Consider the following 26,229-nt stretch of genomic DNA (forward strand, 5'->3'; position numbering starts at 1 on the left):
AATAATATAAAAAAAACTTCATTTCATGTTAATTCAGTCATTTCTATTGCATGTTGTATATGTTGTTGTCGTCCTTGTTATTGCTATTGCTGTTACTCTATTGCGCTGTTAATGTTTTTGCTATTGTTGTATTTTATCGTTGTTATTATTATCATTGTAGTCTTAAACATGTTAGACAAGAAAATAGATAAATTTTATCTAATAAATCGTAATTAATATAATATTGAAGTTACAATTTTAAAAAAATATCTTAGTAGATCTATTAAATAAAAGAAATATAAATAATTATTTAAAAAAATTAATAATTAATTTTAATTATCTAATTATATAAATATTAGAATTTATTACTCTCAAACTAAAAATAGAATTAACAAATCCCCGCCTTACTTACATAATTGGATGAGACTCCAAAGAATGTTAGTATATATTTATTACACATGCAGGTCAGCTTCATATGGCAACCCGTAAAGAAATGGCATTGAAAAAGAGCTTAGCTTGTAGTTTTCAAGAAGAATATAAAATGAAACATTTTCCGCTTTATATAAAAAAACTTTTTGAAATTAGATCTTATATTAGATATAGAAAATTAGGTATGCTATAAATTGTGTTATATTTAGTAAAAGGATCTCAGCAAATATTAATAGCATTTAAATTAAAAAGATACATAGAGATATAGTGTGTATAACAAAGTTTTATTTAAACTTTTTATGTGTATAAAAATTAAGAAAATAATATTTATATTATTTTTGTGAACACTAGTTTTGTACATTATTTTAATGATATGAAAAATTTATTACTTATTTTTAATACTAAAAATAAAAAATAAATAAAAAATTGTATAAAAAAATTACATATAGGTGGGTGTAGTTAACTTTATGTGAAGTTGATATTTGAGAGCCGTTAGATGATTTAATTGATTTGACTAAATTTTAATCTAACAGTTCTGAATTATCAACTTTACGGAAGTCGACTTCACCTTACATATAATATTATTCTATATTTATATTTATTATAAATTAAATTTAACATAATATAGTGGCCATCGGGAACCCTATTTTTTAGATCCGATTTCTCTCTCTCTCTTTCTCGTTCACGTTCAGATTGTTTTAGTTTGGTGATTCTCTTTCCTCTCTTCGCACTCTCTCTCTCTCCTCTCTCTTTCTTCTCTTTCTCTTTCTCTTTCTCTTTCTCTCTCTTTCAGATTTCTGTCTCTCTCATCTTTCTCTCTCCAGCAAGGGCCAAACCCTAAAGAGCCGTTTGCACCCACCAAGTAAGTTTTCTCTCTCCTCTCTCTTCTCTCTCTCTCTCTCTCTCTCTCTCTCTCTCTCTCTCTCTCTCCTTTAAAATTTGAATAGATAGATGGGGTCCTTCATCAACCGTCGAACCCTCTCATTCCTTTTTGCATCCTTATAAATATTCTGTTATATGAATTTTCCTTTTTAGTATTTTGGATTTTCTTTGCCGTTATAAGCTAGATCTCCTATTCAAGTTCTCACAATTTTGGAACCCTAGTTCTGATTGTTGGTTAGCTCAAATGGGAATTGGGGATCTGCGCCAGATGCTATGCTTTTGTGTGTGTTCTGTTTTGTTCTCGGGAAAATGTAGGGACCACAGGGACCTTCAGATCGTGAGTTTTCATCTTTGTGGTGATTCAAAATCGAGCAAGTTCCCGAGTTCTTCACTCGGAAATGCTAAATCTAGATTTGTCTGAGCGTGATTTGGTAATTTAGCTTTGATAATGTCGGAGAGTTTCAATATTTTGTCGAACCAAATTGTGTGGGTGTTCCACTTAGAAGGCAAGATCTATTTGGGTCCATTGCTTTTGTTTTTCCCCCTCTCTGTGCTTGTTGGTGTCGATTTATTTTCTGAGGTTCAGCTCATGGACTTTGAAAAGTGCTTCCAGTTTATGTTTCCGTGTAATGGTGGTATGCTAAGGCTTTAATGATGTACACTGAAAAAAGAAGCAAAAGACATAGTTTTGAAACTTCATGATCATTTTGTTTCTTTCCTCTTTGTGTAGTTGTCATGGATGATGATATGTTGAACATGACCAATTGGGGATACTATGAACCCTTCAAAGGAGGGCATCTTGGCCTGCAGCTCATGCCTGGTATGACAGATCGTGACACAAAACCATTTATGCCTGGTCGTGATCCAACTATGTTAGTTAATACAAATGGAACCTTTCACCCTCGAGACTGTGTAGTTTCCGAAGCACAAATGCCAATCAACTATGTGAGGGATAGTTGGATAAGCCAGCGAGATAGGTTTTTCAATATGCAGCCTACCAATCCCAATTATCCTGTTCTTCCGGAAACTTCAGCCGCCCCAACACAAATTACACAGCCACCTGATACATCAAGAGATGAGAAGGCTGATATAGTTGAAGAAACAGTGCAAAAGGAAGGAGTCCAACCAAGGAAACGGCAGGGTAGGGTTGCCTCAACAACTCCAAAAGCGAAGAAACCAAGGAAGCCGAAGGATAACAGCAATGCTCCTGTCCAAAGATCGAAGCCCATGAAGACAATTGAGTTTGTAATAAATGGAATTGATATGGATATTTCCAGTTTACCCATTCCAGTTTGTTCATGTACCGGGACTCCGCAGCAGTGTTATCGCTGGGGATGTGGAGGATGGCAGTCTGCTTGTTGTACTACAAATGTGTCGACATATCCATTGCCAATGAGCATGAAACGACGTGGGGCAAGGATAGCTGGACGGAAAATGAGCCAGGGTGCTTTTAAGAAGGTATTAGAGAAACTAGCAGCCGAAGGCTATAATTTTGGTAACCCAATTGACCTGAGGAATCACTGGGCTAGACATGGCACCAACAAATTTGTCACTATCAGGTAGTTAGGTGCTTCTGAGACCCATGACCTCTGGTCTGTTTAACTTGTATATAACACCTGTGTTGAGTTATTTCACACAGATGTTGAGTTATTTGTTCTCAGTTATCTAAGAATGTCTTGGTATGGTACTTCTACCTGAAATTTGAACATTCCATTTCTTTTGTTCTTTTACCATCTTCTTCTTATGTGACAAGGGATGGCTATGTTGGTATGGCATTAACATTTATGTAGATGATCTTTTACTAGATCGACTATTTTTGGGTAATACTCATTCACATTTTAATTGTATTTGCTCAAGTTGTTGACTAATGTTATGATCTTTGTTTTAGATATGTTACTATTAACAATGAATTATAGTTTCATATTTAGTTTGTCCTAAAGGTTCATTAATCATATGCTGATTGTGCTTTTTTTATTTAACCAATCAGTTTTTTAGTTGCATAGGATCTTGATAGGTGATAGCAATACTTTCACTTAACTGCTTGAGACGTACCCCATTTATTTAGACTTCTTTTATCTCGGTTAGAGTTCTAGCACAACATGCTTTTCCTTTTTGGGATCTTCAGATCTTACATCTACGATGTATGATCTCAAGTGAAAGTTTAATCTTTAGTGAGTGTATAATCCGCCAAATATTCCATGCCTCTGTGTTGTAGCAGAATGAGATGAAAAAATCAGTACAAGGTAGACATGATTCAATCCCAGTGATTTTTAGCTGTCAATGCAATGTAACGACTCCATATGTTTTGCTGGCTCTTATTATTAGTACAGCCGTACAGGATTGTGATATTGTCGAAAATAGGAATTTGGCCTTGGTACGTTTAAGGTTTAATCACTATTGTTGTTGTGAATAACTAAGCAGTTTTGTTTGGTGCAACGAACTGGCAAGAGCTTATCAACTAAAAATAATTTTTTCTTAATGTTAATATGAATCTGATTCTGATTCTGATGTTTTGTTAATTGGCAACTCTTAATGGAATGCTGACAAAATATGGATGGATTCTTTAATTAGGAACCTGTCGATAGTATTACAACTTTATCTTGCTTGGCATAAAATTAAGGTAAGAAAATTTGGACTTGGTAGTTTGTATGTCATCTTGGTTTTGTCAATTTTGTTAGAGGTGTATGAGTATTATTAGTATTAATTAACGATGTGTGTATCAGTGCCATATAAATTCTTAGAGCGTACAAAAATAGCTTGCGAATTTTATTATAACATACTAAAAGGAAGAGACGGGGATGCTACATATTGTAGATATGAAATGCTAAATACATAATGTCACTGCCCAAATAGTCAAATGGAACCTGAGCGTAAAAGTTGTTGGTGGCAATGGATGTATATAATTTTCGATAATTGTAAGAGAAAGTATAAGTAATTAATATTTACTTAGTCAATATTAGTTATTTAAAATTTAGGTTTATAATTTATAGCATAAAATTTAATATAAACAAAATAATTTAAAAAAAGTTGATTGATGTTTACTGAAAAAGGTTGGTTTATAACGATTTACCAGTCATCTAATAATCAGCTGACATAAATTTTATGCTGATGCTTTTTGTAATTTTGCTGGGAAAAAAAAAATCTTAATCAAAGAAGCAAATGAACCTCTTGCAAAAGTGGAAAAAAGTTGATAGCACTAGCCTTGCTCCATTGGGGATCCTCTGCTTTCTTTTAAAAAATGAGTAACTTAACCCACATGTAAAGCTGGTCAAGGTTAGTGGGATTTAGCTTCTAATTTATCTTCTAACCTTGGATTTGGAATAAATGGTGGTAGTACATGGTTTTAATGCGATGCAAAAATGAATGCATGAGTGAAGGAAAATGTTGAAGACGACAAGGTTAACATACATGCTGGTGAATATCTATCTAATCATAAGAAAAGAAAAGACAGTTGTACATAGAGATTTTTAAAACTCTCCTAATAAACTGAATAGGTGGGATTCAAAAATTCCTCTGCAAATGAGGATCGGAGATTGATAAAACAGATATACGTGTTTCATAACATGTAATGGATAAGGTCTAATTTCAAAATGGGGGGAGAGCCATTACATTTATTTTAAGCAGGTACGCTTAATTGGTTATGATGATGATGATATCCTCTCTAGAAACTAATTAGATCAGGAAGAACTTGAGTTGGAGGAGGAGGAAGAGGAAGATGGGGTTGACATACGAGGCTGTAGTCATATGATGAATCCAAGAAAGGGTTCTTGTTTTGCCATGAAGAAGAATATTCATCAACATCATCAAACACCTCCCACTGCTCTGTGATCACCGTCTTCAACTCTTTCTCCATGCAACTGTCGCTCAGCACAATGGCCATGTTGTCTCCGCTGCTTATGATTCTTTCAAGATCCTCAATGTCTTCATCGGAGATTCTTTCAATCTTGGGGCACTGAGAGGCGTTGAGGACACCAATCACCTTACAGAACTTGAAGTAGCAAGACAGATCCTCGCCTTGGGACGACGCTTTCTGAAGAACCTTGAGAGCCACGGCAGCCTCTTCTCGGCCACCAACGTCGTAGATTCTCATCAACACATTCGCCATTCTCTTACAGAACTTGCTGTAAACGTCGAATATCTCAACTATCACGCAATCCATGGCTTCAAGGATCAGTGCATTCTGCTTCATGCTCTCGTTCCGAGGCTTTATGTGAAGGAGCGAGTCAATCAGCGCCTGAAAATTCTGCAACATTTTAAGCTCCTCCATCAACGTCTCCTCAACCTCAAGACCATCCTTCTTGTTGTTCTTCATGCTCACCCTCTTGAATTCCGAGGAAACGAACGCTGACCTTTGGTCCAAGTAATTGAAATAGGCACGCACGAAGGAGTTGAATCCCCAAGCTTTTGAAGGGCGCAGGTATCCATCGGAGAAGTTTGAGAAATCGAAGGGTAACCTTCCCATCTTCTGCACCGCAGCAATGTTGGTGCAGAAGACGCCATGCATGAGCATGAGGCCCTTGATGGCAACCACCCAGTTCTTCGTCTTCTCCATTCGAAAAGACAAGGCGAAGAGCAGGGGCTTCAGGTGCAACGGGGACGTTCGGAGCCATTGAAATACTCTCTGGACGTTCTTGCAATCGATGCAGTGCTCATCATGGCTTGTAGCCTTGATGACCACCGCTTCAAAGATAGGATTTTGATATGGACCGTTATGCATCAATTTAGCGGTCCATATACTTTTCCTATCTTTGATAGCCCCCGTTGCCTTTTGCCATAGCCTCATTTTTTTTTTCTTTTCCCTCCTCCTCTTCGTGATTGCTTCTTCCTTTCTCTTTTTATTTGTTAAGGTTTTTTCTTCCTTGAATGTTCCGTTATTACGGTTAGCGTATGTTTATAATTGGTTTTGAAATTACCGTTTGGGCACGTGAATATTGGCGGCAACAAGCAAACAACAACAACAACAACAACAACGAAGAAGAAGAAAGGTTGTTCTTCCTCCTTGTTCTTGTTCTTGCTGTTGTCTAGAATGTTTTGTTGGAAGTGGGTTTGTGCCATTCACGATGGTTGTAATAAACGTGTATTTTGGAGTTTCATGTGGTGGAATTTGGTAGTTTGCAGCTTGTAATGATGTGTCAGCCAGAAACACGCTTTGGTTATTTCTTTCTTTCTTTTGTTAATGTGATGAGTTGTCGTTTTATGGAGTGAGTTTGTTGCTATCATAATTAACAACTAAATATAGATTAATTTAATCACTAATAGAAATTGGCCTCTTGCTGAATTGCTTGCCTCTGTCGCCCTTTAAAAGGCAATATTTGGATGCATGGAAAATCATTCATCAATAATTGGTACTATTTTCGGCAGTTTGAAAAATGAAAACAGAACATATATGTATGTGGTATTTAATATTGCTAACACTTAATTTTGGGCTATAAATTCAGAATTAAGTTGTAACAAGCCTCCTATTCATATAGTTAGTGGACTGTGGTGCCAACTTTGCTTTTTGGGTCTACTACTGTCCCATTTTCCAACATATGTTATTCAGTAATGTCTGATTTGTTGATTTGCAATTTAATTAGTATATATAACCTAAAATTAAGCAATATAGAACATAAAGCAGAGTTGTAAAGTTAGTAGCGAAGGCGAATGCAAATGATGTAGGCTTTCCCCACCAAGTGCACCTTTGTCGTCCTCGATATCTGAGAATGAGAGTTGCAAATGGCAATAACATTGAAACTAGAAGAAATGATACCAATCCCATTCCGATCCTACAAAAAGCATGTTATATATGCATCGATATAAACGTAGTATAGTAGGGGGCATTCAAAAGTGAGAATGAAGACTAAAGTGATAGCAAGAATGACGCTATGTTTGTTGCTTTCGGCTCTTTACGATGATGGAATGTCTTGTGTGTTGGGTGTAGCAGCAAGCAAGCACAAAATCCCCCCCTCTCTCTAGAAAGAGATTGATGCTTACATTTTCAACAAAGCAAAGCAGAAGAAGCTAAGAAAGCCAATAATAAAAGGAAAAGCGCGAAATCGTATTTGAACCCTTTTGTGGTTAAAATATTCATAACTTGGGTGAAATACCATTCTATTGTGCTTTAATTTGCACTGTGCGTCACTACTCTCTCTCTCTACTCCTTTTTATGCTGCTGACTGTCCCCTCTCTTTTCCTCTTTCTTTTTTCTCTCTCTACACATACACAACACTAAATTAAAGTGAGAGCAGTGCTTCTGGCATGAACTTACAGGTTCATGGGATTTTCATGCGCGGATCATTTCATTCTTGTAAGTCCCTCTTACTATATAAGTAGCTGCATGAGAGTAAGAAGCTTTAATTTGTTGTTTATTGCATTATTGTCAGGATGAAAAGGAGGGAGATGAGAATGGTGGGAGCAGTGCAATAACTCAGCAAGGTCAAGGAAGGGCCTTCATAATGGAAGTGCATCATCATCATCAGCATAGTAATAATGAGAACAACACAGATTTCTTTCCAGTGGAACACCCCATGGAGCCTACAGATGAAGATCGTCCAGTCAAATGCCCAATGCCCGAGTCATCCGTTATCAATAACAACGTAAGCAACGTATTCATTATCTGCATTACATGTTTTCTTATGTTATATATGGCGTTTGCATGAACAACAAATTAAGTATAATGTTCTCTTTCACCAAGGAGGACTATGAATTTAACTTGTATATGGTTCTGCCAGTTTTGCAGTACCATTTCACTCAACACATCATATCTTGAGCAATGTAGAGATCCAATCATGTTTTTGGACTTACACCCTCTATATTTCTCTCTCTCTCTCTCTCCTCAATCAATTATTGGTGTTTGGTGTGGTGGGTGAATTTTGTATTTTTATGGTACTGTAAATTCATATAGAACATAGAATACTGTATATGAAATGGACATGACTATTCATATTGCCTCAAGACAAATTCTGCTACAGTCATATATAATATATTGCTCATCATCTAGTGATCTTGCTGTTTATCAAGCTACTCTTTTCTATTGTCTTATGGACTACTTCTAAAGGTAAATATTTATTATAACTTAATTCACAAAATATGTTGTGGATGTTATAAATGGCTTTGGCAGGATGGTGGCGTGCATGATAAAAGACATGCAGAAAGCTTAAGGAAGAGAGTAGAGATATCTGAAGCCACAGTGGAAGGAGGAAGAGTGGCTACCATGGATACAGAGCCTCGTGCTCGAGGAGTCCGAAAGAGGCACCACACCCTCACACATGGAGGAGACCTTGTAATGACTCCATTAATCAGAATGCCAACGCCTCCTCCCCTCCCCTCACACCAGAATATTGCCATCTTTGAAATGCTTCAGCAGTTGGACAAATTTGAGCCTTAATTTTTTTTTTATAAATTTTAAGGGAAGATAGAAAGAGGAAGTTCCATCACAACATTCTATGTAATCATAATGCATTTTGATTTCATGTTGGTTTAGCACATCTTCAATCAAATAGAACAAGAGGAGAAGCAGAGTTACCGCATACTACTCATTATATATCTCGTGTTTCATTAAATCCAGACATTATTATACCTTATGTCAATTATAAAGACTAAATCAATATTTTATGAGCTTAAAATTTTTCCATTGCTTGGCACCTGGTGATTGAATGTTAGTATAAATGCTCTAAGCGATATTCCAAAATCTAAATCTGCATCCAAAAAGTTTGCCGAAATAGTGATGGACCACGAGGTCACAGCCAGGTTCAGTTCAATTTTAATAGGAAGGAAATCAACTAATAAAAGATATAAAAAGAAATATAAATAAGACAAACCCAACGTTTTAACTCACGTGTATAAGAAAGAGGAAAGCATTTTGACTGCTATACAGCTCAAAAGAAAGAAAAAGAAGAATGTTACAAGCTAACATAATCTGACAAAGACAAAGAGCTTGTGCTACGGCTAGTATCATTAAAGGAGCATCTCTACTATACAAGGCTTCACTCAGCTGGGGAGAAAGGAATCATTTCAAGCATAAGCCCTGACCATTCTGTTTGATCTATCATTTTCTTCCAGTTCCTCCTACAAGCTTTTCCGGGTCCACCATTTTAGCAGAGAATAATGAAAATCATTTCTAGACACAGTTTTGCATATACCTTTTCTGAAAATAATTGGCACATCAAGAATAAATGATAATTTAAATTCCTCATTCATTCTACAAGGGAAATAACAAGGGCAACAGCCATTCCCATTGCCAGCGAGATAATTTGGACTGCTGTACTTCTCAATGTTGTTTTCCCATTGTTATTCATTTCTGCAAGCACACCAGCTATTGCAATATATATAAATCCACCTGCTGTAAATCCCTATCAAAAGGTAGACAGATATGTCATTGCCAAAATCAACTTTAGAATCAACCAATAGATTTATTATGGACAATCCCTCACCTCAATCAGAGATGACTGTCCAGGATCTTTCCCCCAGAGAAGAGCCTGCATCCATAACAGTGATTTACTATTCCATTTTGTGTTCACTCTTGGACACACAACCATTAATGGTGGTAAATCTAAAAAGCTGAGAGCATGACATGCCCTACCTCTGTTTAGGGTATGGGGACATGGAAATGAAAGTAGATGTGACACATACAATTGTTTCGGTAGAACATTTGGATAATAATGACCTTGTTACCACACAGGAATCTAAGGCAGTATAATATTCCCTCTTTTCAATCATTATGTCATTTTAGTTTGGTAAGCAAAAATGATTGAACTGTTTGCTCTTTCCAAAACATGCAATAGTTGATTGTCTTTCTATTTAACCGCCAAAAAATATTTTTGAAGACTGGATTGTCATTATTCACATTCCTATTTTTGTTTACATGTTTGCGTTTTATATCTTCAATTTCTGGATCCACTAAACAACAGACTGTATTTGGTGAAGGCAGCACTCACCAATGCAGTTCCTGCAAGTGCTACAAGTGCTGATAGAAAGTTGAAGAACAAAGCTTTTGGTATGCTGAAACCAGATCTTATTAGAATGCCAAAATCACCAACCTGTTTGTAAGGGAAACAAATAACATTAGATATTTGACCAGAAACAGACCATACTAATGCAAGGTACATGATGACAAGTGATATTATAGCCAAAAAAGATATTAGAATCTTTGACAAAAATCACTGTAAACATTCAATCGTAAGAGATGGTGGAACCCATTTTTTCATCAAAAGGCTAAGGACAAATTTATCTCATTATGGCGAAAATTCTGACTGTCTAGTATGTATATTCTTTTCAAATTACATGCTGAGACTCAAAATGTCACAAAAGTGATCGCATGCAGCAGCTTTGCTTATCCAATATGGAAATCATACCACCCAATGAACAACTTATATTTCTCAGAACGAACTATTGAGGAAGGCTACTTAAGATATGGCAACCAGATAGATCAAAGTTCCAACAGCATGCATATATGTTACTCAATCTCTATTGAAAATGATGCTATGTATTACACAAACAAAAGTTTGGCGCCTTTAAGAAATATCTGTTGCCATTTGAGTCATGCCTGAATAAACAGGATGCTGTAGCAAAATGTTCTGCAAATAGGCGTAGTACTATGCATGATATAGAATAAGGACGGATTTGAACCTCTTGAGGAAGCTCATGTGCAAGCAAAAACAGAGTTCTAGACCAACCGCCAACAGATCCATAAAGCAAGAATGCACTTCCTAGTGCCATTCCATCGGTGAAATTATGCTGCGATATTAACACAGTCAGCATGAATACATTGAAAGCCTTCATTTAAATTCAAATATTCAATAAAAGGTAAAAATAGCTTACAACTCCATCAGAGAACAGATTGAGATAGCCAAACACAAGACTTGATGGTTGTCTAATGGGTTCCTTAACATCTGACGATTTGGTTGTGGAGCTACCTACAGCACTAGCCTTGACATTGTCGCCTTTGCCTTTGGTTGCTTTGCCACCAGTTCTCTGTAATACAAGGATATGTCATATATACGACAAACTTGTCTCACCACTTCCCATATTCCATTCAAGTTAAAGAATCTGTCTAAGAGTTCACTTTACACTGGACTACAAATAATATTAGCAACTATCTAATGTTACTAAATTTTTAACTATATTTTCAAGATTAAAATGCAAAGCCAGCCCAAAAACTACTAGAGATCTCAATCTAGTCCATTGTTACTACATATGTTGTCTACTAGGGACATTCTATCTATATAAGTATAGTCTTCTCTAACCTATCAAATGTACTCTACACTTAATAACTTTGACTTATGAAGGGAAAATTATGTATAGTAAGAAACCATATTGTGATAAAAAAGTTTGTATTCGATTTTTGCTCCTAATATTAACTTATGATGTGATAACAAAAGTATGACCACGTTAACTATTTAGTTGTATACTTTGTATCATTGTATGCACAATTTATTTTGAAAACCAGGCTTACTCATTCTGAAATTGAATCAACAATTTGTAAATAATCATCTTACCTTTCTTAGTGATGATTCAGATTGAGCTGGATTATCTTCTTTCAAGTCATTGGATACCTGTTTGGAATCTTTTCCTTCATCTAGAAATTTCTCTTCTTTTGTATTTGAGTTGCTATCATCCTTCAACTTTTTCTTACTGTTGTGATTATGGTGGTGGTGTCCATGTGTCCATGAACTAGCTCCTCCAGAGTTTTCTTCAACATACCTCACTACTTTCTCCACAAGAAGAAAGAGTGCAATTCCAGCTGCAAGAATTGCAAACATATAAGAAAAAATATGTGATGTACCATAAGAAAAGGAAGCCAAATATGCTACATATCTTTGCAAGGTGGAAAGATCAAACATATCATTACCAACCTAGGATGGACATTCCTGTAGAAAGATCAGCTATAGAATGTGCATGTCCATGTCCATGGCCATGGCTAGAACTATCATCATGATCATGATCCCCATGAGAATGGGAGTGTTCACCACCTACAGTAAAAGAGAATCATATTAGGTACGAAAAAGGAAGAGAAATATAATTAGAAAAAAGAAAAAAAGAGAGACACAGTGAAACTAGGAAAAGGAGGAGCTATCCTCCATACAAAAATAGGAAAAGAAGGAAAAAGAGGAAATGTTCTCTGTCAACAACACAGCAATGCTGCCCAGTCTCAACCAAATCAGAGATGGAAAGTGGCTTCTAGATTGCAGTGCACAGAAAACTTATAACCTATACCCTTTTTCCAAGCCATGCATGTTGCATTTGCCCCTACCCTGCTTTTTAATCCCTCTGTCTTCCCATACTAAACACTTCATACATGTTTCATTCAAGGATTGATTAACAAGCTTCAGAATTTTTACACTTTCATAACATTATTAACCAAACTTGGAAACTATCAATGCTGTAGGGTCAGCACCAGTTCAAAAAAATAATAATAATAAAGGAAGAAAGAGATATACACACCACATATGCTAGAGAGAGAAACATAAGTTCCCCCAATGATATCAGATAATGGAATACTAGCAATTATAAGATTTAAACACACATAAAAGCATTAAAATATTGCTTAAGCACCAAAATTAAATGAAGTTAAGAGACACATTCATAGTGAAAGCAAAAATTTATTTCAAGCATTTTCCTCCTTTTTCTTCTAAATTTTCAATTGGAGGGTGGGGGTGCTGAATGGAGTTTTTAAGAATGTATTTTCAAAGGAGCAGTGAATTTGCCTAATGAGTAAACTTATTTTGTGAAAATTCAGGCATCAGCTATATTGAAGACAGGTTGTGTAGCATTTCATACCAAATGCGTGCGGTAACTGGTGAAGAAAGGCATCCCCCAACATAGCTCCCGCCTGCAATAGGCATGATCAATGAGAACAAAGGGAAAGAAATGTGAATCAAAGAAAAAAAAAAAGAAAAAGGAAGATATTACTATGTTGGTGATAGATAATTACTTAGTAACTTTCTTTGTCAATCTGGTCTAGCTTATATCAAATTCAAAACTAGATTGTCCATGTAAAGTGAGTAATGAATTACAGGACATGGTTTGAACTTCATAAATACTTTTACGGAAAATAACAGATGAAATAAACAGTGTGAATGAAAAGCAATCAAAAGAAGCATTCAAGGTGCCGAAGGCAAATAAAGGAGGTCGAAGAAACCTAACCCCGAATAAAGCCAAAGAATCAACAACGGCCTTGGATGGTTTCCCTTGCACTGAAACAGGAGAGTAACCCAGAAAAGTTCAGTTTTGCGCAACGTAAATAGTCCCTTTATGATGTTTGAAAAGATCAATTTGGATTGTATGATCCACAATATAGAATGAGAGATAAATTACTTACCAAAGATTAAAGGGAGGATAATGAGGCAGACAAGGGAAGCCATGCTCACGAGAAATGAACAGCCTAGCGCATTCAACCAAAGGCCTAACATCAAAATTACAAATAAAGAAGAAAAGAGAAGAGCCAGTTACAGAAGAGTTGAATTGAATGTGTGAATCAACAGAAAAGAGCTGAATTTGCAGCAGATAAAACATAAAAACAGAAAAAGCGATAGATTAAGACATAGAATGGTCAACTGGGCATATTCACAAACAGATGGAGTACCTAAACCAGATAGCTCTGTGACCTCAATATGGTGGTGGTGCAGATGCCCATGATGATGATGATGACCGCCATGATCATGGCCATGGTCATGAGGATACCCAAAGCCATAAAGCTTCATATCTTCCTCCTCCGCCAACTCCTCGGGAAGCTTCTGGTTATGATGAGCATGGTCATGGTCATGGCCATGGGTACAGAAGGAGGCGGAAGAATGGGAGTGAGGGTGATGCTGATGCGCAGTAACCAGATCCAAAGAAGAGAGAAGAGTGAGAGCCGCAAAGAGTAATGAGTGAAGCAATGCCATGAGAAGGATTAGGAGCGTGATTTGCAGGTGCCTTCTATGGTGATGTAGCAAACGATTATTAGAAACAGCACGATTATTCCCACTATGATCCCGAACGTTATTACATCCATTTTTCACCTAACATAACTTATACCTTCATTATTTTCAATTTTTCATTTTCTCACTCAAATTTAATATATCCAGTCTACTTGAACTCGAGTTGAGTGAGTGCGGTGCAGCCGTACGACTAATAGTCAATTTTGGACTCCAATAATCATATTCATTATCATTCTCAAAACTTAATCAATGAATGTGTTAGGTTATTATTTATTTTTCATTCTTCAAACAAAATTTTAGACTACACAAAGATATTAAAATATTCTTTTTTTTATATTTTTACAACAAAAAAAAAAAAAAACTAAAGTCATTGGTAAATACATAAAACATAAAAGAGAACACAAAAATGATCTGAATTTAGAGAAACAGGTCCTGTTATGAGTTGTTACAAGAGAGGAGTGAATTTATATATGTATACAAGAGACGGAGGCTAATCAACTCCTAGTCTCTAACAACCTTTAACTCCTGACATGTTTTAATGATTTTCATGGTGTATCCTGAGTTCATCAAGGTGTGATTTCCCACCAAGTTGTCGTGACAAGTACCATCTAAAGTATTCCACTACACTCATACACTTAAACTGCGCTGGTCTTTCTGTGGTAACAAGGCTTGGCGCCGGAGCTATCATTGCCCCCCTGTTGGGGCTGTAAAAGGTAGCTATAGACATCCTCTCCTTCTTTGAATTAACTGTTGCTCGATGCTCAACGCTCTGGAAAATCCCGTTAGTTATCATCTGCAAAACCATCTTAGCAAGCATCAAAATAATCACAATATAATCCACTTGTGTTACATGTACTCATTTTAAACAAGCTATCAAACTCACTCATGTGAGTTCTATTATGACTTGTGAAATTGTGATAGATAAACTATTGCAATATCCAATGAAAGATGTTCTTTTCAATGTTGCTAGCTAACTACTAATTCAGTAGTATCACATGGACTGATTCAACAGTCAAGTGGGGCTTAGACATTAAAGTTGTGAGTATTGTTGGTCAAGTACCTCTAAAGTGTCTCCAATGTTGATGATGAACGCATCAGGGAGGGGCATAACAGGAATCCACATGCCATCTTTTCTTATTTGAAGGCCTTCTACATCATCAACTTGGAGTAGGATTGTGATGCCACCAGCATCAGAATGAGTGCTCAGGCCAATCACAAGTTCTGGTTGAGGGCATGGAGGATAATAATTGATCCTCATTGTTTGTGTACCTTCCTTAAATAGCTCTTTAATTTCCTTGGGGTCTATTGCAAGAGCATTTGCCATAAGCTCCAGGATTTGGATGGAAAGCTTTTCCAGTTCTGCAGAATATGTGTCTAAATCATCTCTGCATTGAAACCAAAGTTATGAAATCACCATATTATAGACTCAAAATCTAAATGCTAACTAACTGACCTGAATGGGAGGGGGATATTGGGGAACAAATGTGGTTTCCTGATGTGAGATGGGAGTGTGATCATGTAAAATCTATCTGCCCAATCTAGTTTCTGTGCCTTAGATACAACAAAGGACTGACCAAATCCCTGTATATCTCCTTCAGTCTGCCAAAACTTGTTCTTGTCTTCCATTGGAAGATCAAAGAATTGTTTAGCACCAGTTTTCACATTTTTCACCAATGAAGTGCTCACTCCATGATTAACCAACTGTTGCCAATAAGAACAAAGTTGCTAGCATCAAAACTTAAAAAAGAAATCATACTCAACAAGTACTAATAGGACTAACAGGAGAACCTGAAAGAAGCCCCATTCTTTGCAGGCATGAAGCAGTTTCTGCAGCTCAGATTGCTTGAGATCTTGGGACAACAATTTGGACAGGTCAATTACTGGAACATGAGGCAAAGGCTCACTAATGGTGGTAGATAATAGCGGAGGGTCTTGATCTGGACGAATATATTGTTGTGGAACAGTGGTCAATGGCTCTTTTGCTAGCTCTTGCACACAAGGCACAAGAATAGATGTTGCTTCCATTCTTTCAAGTCAAACAATCTTCTTCTTCTTCTCTACCTTCAGTCCTTCATTATCAGGAATCCTTCTAATATTTGCACCAAAATAATTGTGGTGGTTACGGTTTTACTAGCACAACAAACCAAAATCCTAAAAGACAAAGAAAGTAAAATATGAATTTTATTCTTGAACCCTCCAAATAAGGTATCCTATCTTTGCCTGGATCTATCTTTACAACAAATAAAAACTAAAACAAGCAATTGTACACAAAGAAACTATGATGACATTTGGATTTGATTTTGAAATGTTTTTGAAGCAATGTTTGTATTTTTGAAAAATTATGTATTTATGTTTGTAGTTTTAACAAATCAAGTTTATGTAAATAAAAATTAAAAAATCTAACATATTATAAAATAGAGCTAAGTTAAATTTTAGGAAGGAATTAAAATTTATTTTGCAAACAAAAAAAAGGATAAAATAAAAATTTAAAGGGAAAAACTATATTAAAATTTTGTATATAATCTATAGAAAAAAATTGAAAGAGGGGATTACCCCTTCTGCTTAATGAGACTCAACTCTCGAGCTCCGAATATAATCCTATATATTATATAATAATAAATATTAAATTTTTTTATTAATTATTGTTGTTACCTGTGTTTATACTTTTAGTTTGAATTTTTTAAATATAAGTGTCTTTTGAAATATTATCTTTTAAAATCAATTTTAATAAACTATTTATAAAAGATAAAATTTATCAAATTAAGCTTAAGAATAAAAACACTATTAGAGGGTTAGTAGAATTTATTATTATTAATTAGCAGTTAATCAGTAATATTTAACAGTGTAAACTAAAAATATGTTATTAAATTGTTAAGACTAACAAAATTAAACTAATAACTAAAAATACTAGTAAAAAATAAAAAATTCTACTGATTCTTAAACTTTTCTCTAAGAATAATACCCCATCACCGTATAAAATGGGACTTAAACCATGCAAAGAACCATATTATTCTCGCACCAGGCTTAAAGAGGAAATTTAGTAGCTACGAGCACAGACAGCGCAATAAAATTATTAATGGCAATATATAAATTCCACTTAATGTGGCAACCGATGAATTATGATAATAATTCTTTTTTTTTTTTCTGGGTATAAGCTAAGGAGCTGGAGAAGTCTCCTACTCTCTCCATGATTGAAGTTATTTAGTGTAACTATTAAAGTTTACAACAAAATTATGCAGTGTATAGAATATGCAGTAACATGGTATTCCCCCCTTATTTCTAGCTAGTGCTATGTCATATATGATGTGATAAGGATAAGAGTAGCCGCAATTTTATCATGAACAATCAACATACACAATTATCAGTGTTCTTATTACATAATATGAGCTTGTAAGAGATTTCCTCACTTTCCAGTTGGGATCCTAATGCTATCAAGGAATGATTTCCCACGCAGTTCTTGTGAGAGGTATCCTTTGAAGTACTCCCCGGCGGCGATTCTCTTGAACGCTGCCGGTGTTTCAGGAGTAACAAGGCTTGGTGCGGGACCAATAATAGCATCTAAAGCAGGGTTGTAAAATGTTGCTATGGAAAGCCTCTCCTTTTCTGAGTTAACCGTTGCTCGATGTTCAACGCTGCTATAGATTCCATTCGTTATGATCTGCCAAATCAAATTCACATAAATCATTGCAACTTTTCTAACTAGGATATGATATGTGGCTAAAAAAATTTAAATACCTCCAACATGTCCCCAATGTTAATGATGAATGCATTAGGCAGGGGCCTAACAGGAATCCAGAGTCCATCTTTCTTAATTTGGAGGCCTTCAACTTGATTGGCTTGAAGAAGTATGGTGAGGCCACCACCATCAGAATGAGAACTCAGTCCCATGGCAAGCTCCGGCTGCGGACACGGCGGGTAATAGTTCATCCTTAGTGATTGCTCAGCTTCACCTAACATGTCCCTTATTTCCATGGGGTGTATAGAAAGATCATCAGCCATAAGGCCAAGCATTTTCACTGCAAGCTTTTCCATTTCTCCGCAATAGTCTTCCAAATAATCTCTGCAGCTTAAAAAATTAGATGCTGTATGACTTTTGAGATAACAGAAAGAGTCAAAGAGAGAAAAGGAAGAACCTGAATGGTAGGGGAATCTTTGGGAACAAGTGGGGCTTTCTGATCTGATGTGGCAGGGTGAACATGAAGAACATGTCAGCCCAGTCTAGTTTCTGTTCATCAGAGACTACAAAGGCCTGACCATATCCCTGCACATCTCCATCTATCTGCCCAAACCTCCTCTTCTCTTCCACTGGCTGATTGAAGAAATCTTGAGCACCTTTCTTCACATTCTCCAATAATGAAGTATCCACTCCGTGATTAATCAGCTGTATATATATAATCATAGTCAAACAACAAAACCATAAACACTCATAAAATGCTTTTAAGATATGAAACCTGAAAGAATCCCCAGTCTTTGCAAGCATAGTGCAGTTTCTGCAGTTCAGGTTCCCTGTGATGTTGTGACAACAATTTGGCCATGTCAATGACTGGAACTTGAGGCAAATCATGAGGATTAGTGGAGGTGGTGAAGATTGGACGGTCATGCTGATGACGAACATAACGGTGTGGAACTTGTGCTAATGCCTCCTTTGCTATTTCCTGCACAGAGGGAACTAAACCAGATGCTGCTTCCATTCTTAACTTTTAATTGATCACACTCAAACTAACACCAACACACCATGAGTTCAATATATCCTTCTCCCTCTACAAATTCAGACGTCATCATGAGTTGAATATGTTGGGTTGTTCATTTGTCAATTTCACGTTATATTGACTAAGAAGATTCAAACCTCAGTAATAAACTAATATAGTAATATGTCACATACTCATAATTTAGTAAACTAAATTACTTTAGTTGACTAGGACTACATAATAACAATATACTATATGACAAAATAGATACCAGTAATTCCACATCGCAATTAATACATGATGAAAATATCCTCAATATTATTATGGAAACTAGCAAAGCAAGTGAACAATTAGTTCCAACTACCGTTCAAACTCCAAAGTTCTTAATCACTCAAATTTGTTACATGTAAATCAAACACTGAAATGAGACAGCTTTTGACATATTTGTCCGTCACTTTTATCATTCACGTACAAAAAGAAAAACAACAGAACAAAGAGACTGAATGGCAAAGCAATCCCAAATGCTAGTATCATATCCATATTTTCATTTAAGAGGTTTCCTGATTTTCATTTTGAAGCCTCATGCTCTGAAGGTATGATCGGCCGCGGAGTTCTCTTGAAAGGTATCCCTTGTAATATTCTTGACAACTAATTGTTTTGAACACAGCTGGTGTTTCTGGAGTCACAAGGCTTGGTGCTGGTTTCAGAATAGAATTGATATCAGGATTGTAAAATGTTGCTATAGAAATCCTCTCCTTCTCTGAGTTTATTGTTGCTCTGTGTTCAATGCTTCGATAAATTCCATTGCTTATCATCTGCCAATTCCCAATCAGTTAATAATCTTTGTTAGAACTAATTGTGTTTTACAATCCATTGATGACATTACCTCAAACATGTCTCCAATGTTAATAGTGAAGGCATTGGGGAGTGGCTTAACAGGAATCCACATTCCATCTTTTTTAATTTGAAGACCTTGTATTTCATTGGCTTGAAGAATGATGGTGAGAGCATCAGCATCAGAATGAGGATTGAGTCCCAGCACAAGGTCTGGTTGGGGACATGGTGGATAATAGTTCATCCTCATTGACAGAGTTCCTCCACCAAACACCTCTTTGATCTCCATGGTGTGCACTTGCAGGGCATTTGCCATAAGGTCAACCAATTCCATAACAAGTTTTTCCAATTCTAAGGAATAGGCCTCTAAGTTGTCCCTTTAACCAGATTCAAACATCATGAGACATAGTCATAAAATCAGAAGCATGATGTATAAAATGACATGCACAAAACAGAAAGAACCTGAATGGTTGGGGGATGTTCGGAAACAAGTGTGGTTTCCTCAAGTGAGGTGGCATAGTGACCAGAAAGAACATGTCAGCCCACTCTAATTTCTGTTCCTCAGAGACTACAAATGCCGGACCATATCCCTCTACATCTCCTTCTTTCTGCCCAAACTTCCTCTTCTCTTCCACTGGAAGATTGAAGAATTCTTCAACTCCTTTCTTCACATTCTCCACCACTGAATCGCTCACTCCATGATTAATCAGCTGTAAGATACTCAAAAGTCAAAACAGTGAAGTGCTCTTACACGAACAACTGTGGATGAAGTTGATGACAAACCTGAAAGAAACCCCAGTGTTTACATGCATGGTGCAGGTTCTCCAATTCAGGTTGGTTGAGATCATGGGACAACAATTTGGCCATGTCAATCACCGGAACTTGAGGTAAAGTCTCGGTAGCAGTGGCAGATAAGATTGGACGTTCATGGTGTGGACGAACATAGCGGTCTGGAATGGTGGTTAATGCCTCCTTGGCTATTTCCTGAACACAAGGGACTGTGACGGTTGCTATTTCCATGATCAATTAGCAACACTCAGTGTCAGAGATGGATCAATGAGTTTGGCTATGTAGTGCTTTATAAATGTTCAACTGAAACTAGAATCAGTGACGCATAATGAATTTATTTAGGAACATTAACAGTGGCGGAAGTAGAATTTTACTATTAGGGGGCAACTTCATTGAATTAATCAAGCCAATCCACTCATTTAAGTGACTTGTGGCGGCTAAAATTGCCACTCTTTCCGTCATTTTCATTGCACAAGAAACTTATACAGAAATAATTAAATTGTTGTTTTTTATTTATTTTTTTGACATGATAAAGAAATCTTGCGCAATAACAAAGGGAATGGGATAAATACAAGACAAGACAACAAAGAAGCAAACTTTATTACAAATAAACTTTTGTGCTACATGGATATATTATGTGTCTTTAATGTTTTTTGTTTGAATCTTGAAGTTATCAAGATATGATTTGCCACGAAGCTCTCGCGAAAGGTATCCTTTACGGTATTCAGCTACAGTAGTTGTTATGAACATAGCTGGATTTTGTGGTGTAACAAGACTAGACACTGGACCCAAATTTCTTTGTGGCTCAGCGTTGTAAAATGTAGCTATAGAAAGCCTTTCCTTGTCCGGATTAACTATTGCCCGATGTTCAATACTTTTGTAAATTCCATTTGTTATTATCTGCACCCACGCATGCATGATTTTAGAACCATAGTTGATTGACAAGTGAAAATAAAAATTGAAATTAAGGTAGCATATATTTATATATATACATATACCTCGAATATGTCGCCAATGTTAATAACAAAGGCATTAGGAAGGGGTGTGACAGGAATCCAGATTCCATCTTTTTTGATCTGGAGACCCTGCATTTCGTTGACTTGGAGAAGGATGGTGAGGGCACTACCGTCAGAATGAGGATTGAGTCCCATCACAAGTTCTGGTTGGGGACATGGTGGGTAATAATTCATCCTCATTGATAGAGTCCCTTCACCAATTTGCTCTTTTATTTGCATGGGGTCCACTCTAAGGGCGTTTGCCATAAGTTGAACCATTTGGATCGCAACTTTTTTCATTTCTGCACAATAAGTCTCTAGGTTATTTCTGAATGGTAGGGGCAAGTTGGGGAACAAGTGTGGTTTCCTCAAGTGAGGTGGCATAGTCACCATATAAACCATGTCCGCCCACTCTAGTTTCTGTTCCTCAGACACCACGAAGATCTGACCATATCCCTCTGCCTCTCCTTCCTTCTGCCTTAACTTGTTCTTCTCTTCCATTGGAAGATTGAAGAATTCTTCAACACCTTTCTTCACATTCTCCACCAATCCACTGCTCACTCCATGATTAATCAGCTGTACAATATTTCAAAGAATCATTACACGATGCCGATAGGAATTAATTAATTAAACTCCTCCAAATAAACCGTACCTGGAAGAAGCCCCAGTGTTTGCATGCATGATGCAGGGTCTGAAGCTCAGATTGGTTGAGATCTTGGGACAACAGTTTAGCCATGTCAATGACTGGAACTTGAGGTAAAGGCTCATTAGTGGTGGTGGCAGATAAGACCGGACGCTCGTGATCTGGACGAACATAACGCTCTGGAATGGAGGTTAATGCCTCCTTCGCTATTTCCTGAACACGAGGGACTGCGATACTTACTTTTTCCATTAGTTTCAACTAACACACACATATTAGCTTGTTTTACTTCTCACTACTTGCTTCAACTATATATTAATGGCTTCCCTGTTAAATGTGCTCTATTTTCAACTCCCAAGAGTCAATAATATAATATCAAATTATCAATCACATGATACATGCACTTAACCCAACGGATAATATATTAATACTACTGGTCGTTGAAAATTAATAAATTGTATGTATGTAGCTTGTACCAGTTGGTTACCCTACTAATAATCTTTGTATACTGAATGAAGGAGATTATTAGTCATTAGACACGCGTGCATACGTGATTGCATTGACGACGATGAATAAACTAGTTCAAATAATGTCTCATTATATTGTCAACAATAATATGATATGTTTAAATAAAGACTTTAGTTACATTGTGTTTTAATTTTGAACATAGTTACAAATCTTGTTTTTTGTTTCCATCAATTATCACTGTAACGGTACTAGCTAGGAGATTTAATTACTCAGCTTCTTCTGGGATCTTCATGCTATTGAGGAAGTTTTTGCCACGAAGTTCCTTTGATAGGTAGGCAGAGTAGAATTCTTGATAGGCAACACTTTTGAAGATTGCTGGTGTTTGTGGAGTAACGAGGCTTGGTGCTGGACCTATAGTTGATCCCATGGTAGGCAGATAAAATGTGGCTATGGAAATCCTCTCTGTCTTTGCATTCACTATTGCTCTGTGTTCTATACTTTGGTAAATCCCATTTGTGATCATCTCCAATATGTCTCCGACATTGATGACCAAAGCATTAGGGAGTGGTTTAACAGGAAGCCATTGACCATCTTTTTTTATTTGGAGGCCTGCAACATCATTGACTTGGAGAAGGATGGTGAGTGCAGCACCATCAGAGTGAGGATTGAGTCCCATCACAAGCTCCGGTTGGGGACATGCTGGATAATAGTTCATCCTCATAGCTTGACTCCCATCACCAAACAATTTTCTCATTTCCTTCCTCTCCACTTTCACTGCATCTGCCATAAGCTCAATCACTTGGACTGCTAGATTCTTCATTTCCACACAATAAGTATCCAAATCATCTCTGAAAGGTTGGGGGAGGGTTGGTAAGAGGTGGGGTTTTCTAATTTGAGGTGGCAGGGTTAACATGTAAAAGACATCTCCCCATTCTAGCTTCTGTTCTTCTGAGGCCACAAATAATTGTCCATATCCCTGTATGTCTCCCTCCTTCTGCCTATATTTGTTCTTTTCTTCCATTGGAAGATTGAAGAAATCTTTACTACCTTTCTTCACATTCTCCAACAATGAACTGCTCACTCCATGATTAATCAGCTGTATGTATGTCATATATGCAATCACTACGTACAAAATAATAATAATAATAATAATAATAATAATCCATGAGCAAGAAATGAAATAAAACAAACCTGAAAGAAACCCCAGTGTTTGCAGGCATAGTGCATGTTCTGGAGTTCAGGTTCCTTGTGTTGTTGGGACAGCAATTTGGAGAAGTCAATAACAGGAACTTGGGGCAAAGGGTGGTTGTTGGGGGTGGAGGATAGGGTTGGACGCTCATGTTGTGGGCGGACATAGCGTTCTGGAACATTGGGTGATGCCTGCTTTGCTAGTTCTTGCACAAACGGCACTAAAAGTGATGTTGGTTGCATATCTGATGATGATCAGATATACTTGTTGTTTATTATATGGATTCTTTTGCCGCTTTAAAATTAATTACTAATTAGTACCAGTGTTACATATATGTCAGACATACAGGATGAGATGATTCATGCACCGCTAGTTTTTGGCTTGCTGTTCCCCCTGGTACTGTTGACTCGTGTTAAGTTAGTTGGTGATTTGGCAAGTGCAGCCTAAAAATAATGTACACTAAACTTTCTCTAAACAAAATCTAAACTATATATCTATATACTTACAAATAAAATTCAAGTAAAGACAAAAGATATTCATATTTCAATAATATTCTGTATTTAAGTTATATTAGCAACTAAATCTAACTAAATTATTTATATACACACGCATATTTTTTTGCGCTTTTGTTTTTTTTTTCTTTGTTATTTTTTTTTTCTCTTCTTCTTACATCGTTATTGTAATTTTTTTTAATTTTTCTCTTTTTTTTTATCTTTTTCTTTTGTTATCGTCATGCTTATTATCATTATCTTATTTTTTTCTCCTCTTTTCTTTTTTATTTAATTTTTTTCTTTTTTCTCCTCTTTCATCATCATCGTTATTGTGCTTTTTTCCTATACGTAAATTACCGTATTTCTTTTCTTTCTTCATTCTTTTTCAAATTTTTTAACATGTAAAATTTCAATCCAATAAATGTGCATTCAAGTCTAATTGAGAAATAATACTTTTAAAAGAAGTAAGAGTAACAAAAAAAATAAAAAATAAGAATAAGAAGAAAAAAATATAACATTAAAATTTTTTTTTTGTATTTTTGAGCAATATTTCGATGTCAAAATTAAAAAATTTTAGTGTTTTTTTTTTGTTTCTGAGGAGAATTCAATTTAATAAGTGTGAATCTACATTTATTCAACTAAATAAGATTTCAATATAATACAAACATGTTTATCCAAGTAATTTTGGTGTTATCTTGTGATCTTTTAGTATTTAATTTATTTTTTACATGCATTTAATTAAATAAGATTGTAATACATATTCATTCAAGTCTAATATGAGAAATAATATTCCTAAAAGAAATAAGAATAACAATTCAAAACTCTTCTTCCTTCTCCTCCCCTTATTCTTCGTTATCTTGATCATTATGATTATTTAGCAAGATTAGAACATCAAATTAGAATATTCTTTCTCATCATCTTTAGTTAGTAAGTAGAAAAAAAAAGCTCTTATTGAAGCATAAGAAGTATAAGAAGACATTTCTGTGTTTATAGTAAATTTTGGTATCAAAATTAAGAAATTTTTGTATTTTTGTAACAACATTTTGGTATCAAAATTAAAAAATTTTAGTGTCAAAATTAATAAATTTTGATGTTTTTTTATTTCTAAAAAAAAATCTAATCCAATAAATATGAACATATATCTATTTAGCTAAATAAGATTGTAAAATAGTACAATATTGTAATCTTTTAGTATATAATTTATTTTTTAAATTTATTCAATTAAATAAAATTGTAATATATGCTTATTCAAGTCTAATATGAGAAGCAATATTTCTATAAAAAAAATAAGAATAATAATTTAAAACTACTACTCCTCTTTCTTATCATCATCATGATTATAAGAAGCAAAAAAATACAATATTAAAGAAGTTGTATTTTTAAAGTTAAATTTTGGTGTTAAAATTAAGAAGTTTTGGTGTTATTGTTAAAAAATTTTGGCGTTATTTTTTAATAAATTTTGCATAATTTAAAATTTTTCATCTTCTTCTTTTTTATTATTTTTTTCTTCTTTTCTTATTTCACATTCTCATTGTTTTCTTATTTTATTTTTTTAATAAGAATAAAAATAAAATAAATAAATAAATAAAAAATATATATAATACTGCAAAAAAATCATTAGAAATATGAAAAAAAATACATACAAAAAAAAAGAAGAAATATAAAGAAGTAGATAAGAAGCGTAAAAAAAAAAGAAAAAAACGTGGAAAAAAAAGAAGCTCACAATGTTACTGGAAGTTTGAGCGTATTTATACACTAACTAATCAAACTGATTTTTATTAAATTTAAATCAATTTAATTAAATTTAATTAAAAAAAAAACTTAAATGTGTATGAGACTGTTCATACTTAGTGCTTGAAAGTTGAAAGTGTACAAGAGCAGGCTGGAAACTCAAATATTGTCGTTGCATGTACACACATCACAATTTATCACTACAGGTAGTAATA

General features: G+C 35.4%; 7 protein-coding genes across 9 annotated transcripts; 2 read left to right on the forward strand and 5 right to left on the reverse strand.

Moving 5' to 3' along the window:
• Nucleotides 1–1,043: 1,043 nt before the first annotated feature.
• LOC130970551 (protein BASIC PENTACYSTEINE2-like) lies at nucleotides 1,044–3,114 on the forward strand. The gene is made up of 2 exons (XM_057896667.1): nucleotides 1,044–1,270; nucleotides 2,021–3,114. The coding sequence occupies exon 2, from the start codon at nucleotides 2,026–2,028 to the stop codon at nucleotides 2,851–2,853; it is 828 nt and encodes a 275-aa protein (XP_057752650.1). The 5' UTR covers nucleotides 1,044–1,270; nucleotides 2,021–2,025; the 3' UTR covers nucleotides 2,854–3,114.
• Nucleotides 3,115–4,790: 1,676 nt separating this feature from the next.
• Nucleotides 4,791–6,359, reverse strand: LOC130970022 (putative clathrin assembly protein At1g25240). The gene has a single exon (XM_057895962.1). The coding sequence runs from the start codon at nucleotides 6,071–6,073 to the stop codon at nucleotides 4,952–4,954; it is 1,122 nt and encodes a 373-aa protein (XP_057751945.1). The 5' UTR covers nucleotides 6,074–6,359; the 3' UTR covers nucleotides 4,791–4,951.
• A 1,101-nt stretch (nucleotides 6,360–7,460) lies between these two features.
• Nucleotides 7,461–8,873, forward strand: LOC130970259 (uncharacterized). Its single transcript, XM_057896279.1, has 3 exons — nucleotides 7,461–7,576; nucleotides 7,653–7,865; nucleotides 8,390–8,873. The coding sequence occupies exons 1-3, from the start codon at nucleotides 7,544–7,546 to the stop codon at nucleotides 8,654–8,656; spliced, it is 513 nt and encodes a 170-aa protein (XP_057752262.1). The 5' UTR covers nucleotides 7,461–7,543; the 3' UTR covers nucleotides 8,657–8,873.
• Nucleotides 8,874–9,079: 206 nt separating this feature from the next.
• Nucleotides 9,080–14,384, reverse strand: LOC130970258 (IAA-alanine resistance protein 1). 2 transcript variants are annotated; one of them, XM_057896277.1, is made up of 11 exons: nucleotides 13,853–14,384; nucleotides 13,589–13,651; nucleotides 13,414–13,463; nucleotides 13,048–13,099; nucleotides 12,123–12,239; nucleotides 11,766–12,010; nucleotides 11,089–11,241; nucleotides 10,897–11,004; nucleotides 10,206–10,307; nucleotides 9,702–9,746; nucleotides 9,080–9,620 (listed from the first exon to the last, which is right to left on the reverse strand). In XM_057896277.1, exons 1-11 carry the CDS (start codon nucleotides 14,151–14,153, stop codon nucleotides 9,465–9,467), a joined length of 1,392 nt encoding a protein of 463 aa, XP_057752260.1. In that variant the 5' UTR covers nucleotides 14,154–14,384; the 3' UTR covers nucleotides 9,080–9,464. The 2 variants fall into 2 exon arrangements, with proteins under 2 accessions (XP_057752260.1, XP_057752259.1); XM_057896276.1 differs by having other exon boundaries at nucleotides 13,589–13,672; nucleotides 13,853–14,381.
• A 200-nt stretch (nucleotides 14,385–14,584) lies between these two features.
• LOC130969069 (oxoglutarate-dependent flavonoid 7-O-demethylase 1-like) lies at nucleotides 14,585–16,466 on the reverse strand. Of its 2 annotated transcripts, none has more exons than XM_057894645.1 (4): nucleotides 15,978–16,466; nucleotides 15,643–15,890; nucleotides 15,250–15,574; nucleotides 14,585–14,994 (listed from the first exon to the last, which is right to left on the reverse strand). In XM_057894645.1, the coding sequence occupies exons 1-4, from the start codon at nucleotides 16,212–16,214 to the stop codon at nucleotides 14,725–14,727; spliced, it is 1,080 nt and encodes a 359-aa protein (XP_057750628.1). In that variant the 5' UTR covers nucleotides 16,215–16,466; the 3' UTR covers nucleotides 14,585–14,724. The 2 variants fall into 2 exon arrangements, with proteins under 2 accessions (XP_057750628.1, XP_057750629.1); XM_057894646.1 differs by having other exon boundaries at nucleotides 14,585–14,982; nucleotides 15,978–16,462.
• Nucleotides 16,467–17,498: 1,032 nt separating this feature from the next.
• On the reverse strand, nucleotides 17,499–18,951 carry LOC130969071 (oxoglutarate-dependent flavonoid 7-O-demethylase 1-like). The gene is made up of 4 exons (XM_057894647.1): nucleotides 18,641–18,951; nucleotides 18,323–18,570; nucleotides 17,925–18,249; nucleotides 17,499–17,847 (listed from the first exon to the last, which is right to left on the reverse strand). The coding sequence occupies exons 1-4, from the start codon at nucleotides 18,878–18,880 to the stop codon at nucleotides 17,593–17,595; spliced, it is 1,068 nt and encodes a 355-aa protein (XP_057750630.1). The 5' UTR covers nucleotides 18,881–18,951; the 3' UTR covers nucleotides 17,499–17,592.
• A 220-nt stretch (nucleotides 18,952–19,171) lies between these two features.
• LOC130969072 (uncharacterized) lies at nucleotides 19,172–24,222 on the reverse strand. The gene is made up of 8 exons (XM_057894648.1): nucleotides 23,795–24,222; nucleotides 23,035–23,699; nucleotides 21,499–21,826; nucleotides 21,284–21,400; nucleotides 20,495–20,533; nucleotides 20,174–20,421; nucleotides 19,764–20,088; nucleotides 19,172–19,692 (listed from the first exon to the last, which is right to left on the reverse strand). The coding sequence occupies exons 1-8, from the start codon at nucleotides 24,032–24,034 to the stop codon at nucleotides 19,426–19,428; spliced, it is 2,229 nt and encodes a 742-aa protein (XP_057750631.1). The 5' UTR covers nucleotides 24,035–24,222; the 3' UTR covers nucleotides 19,172–19,425.
• Nucleotides 24,223–26,229: the final 2,007 nt, after the last annotated feature.

This window comes from Arachis stenosperma, chromosome 3 (genome assembly GCF_014773155.1).
Source record: "Arachis stenosperma cultivar V10309 chromosome 3, arast.V10309.gnm1.PFL2, whole genome shotgun sequence".
Lineage (NCBI taxonomy): Eukaryota > Viridiplantae > Streptophyta > Magnoliopsida > Fabales > Fabaceae > Arachis > Arachis stenosperma.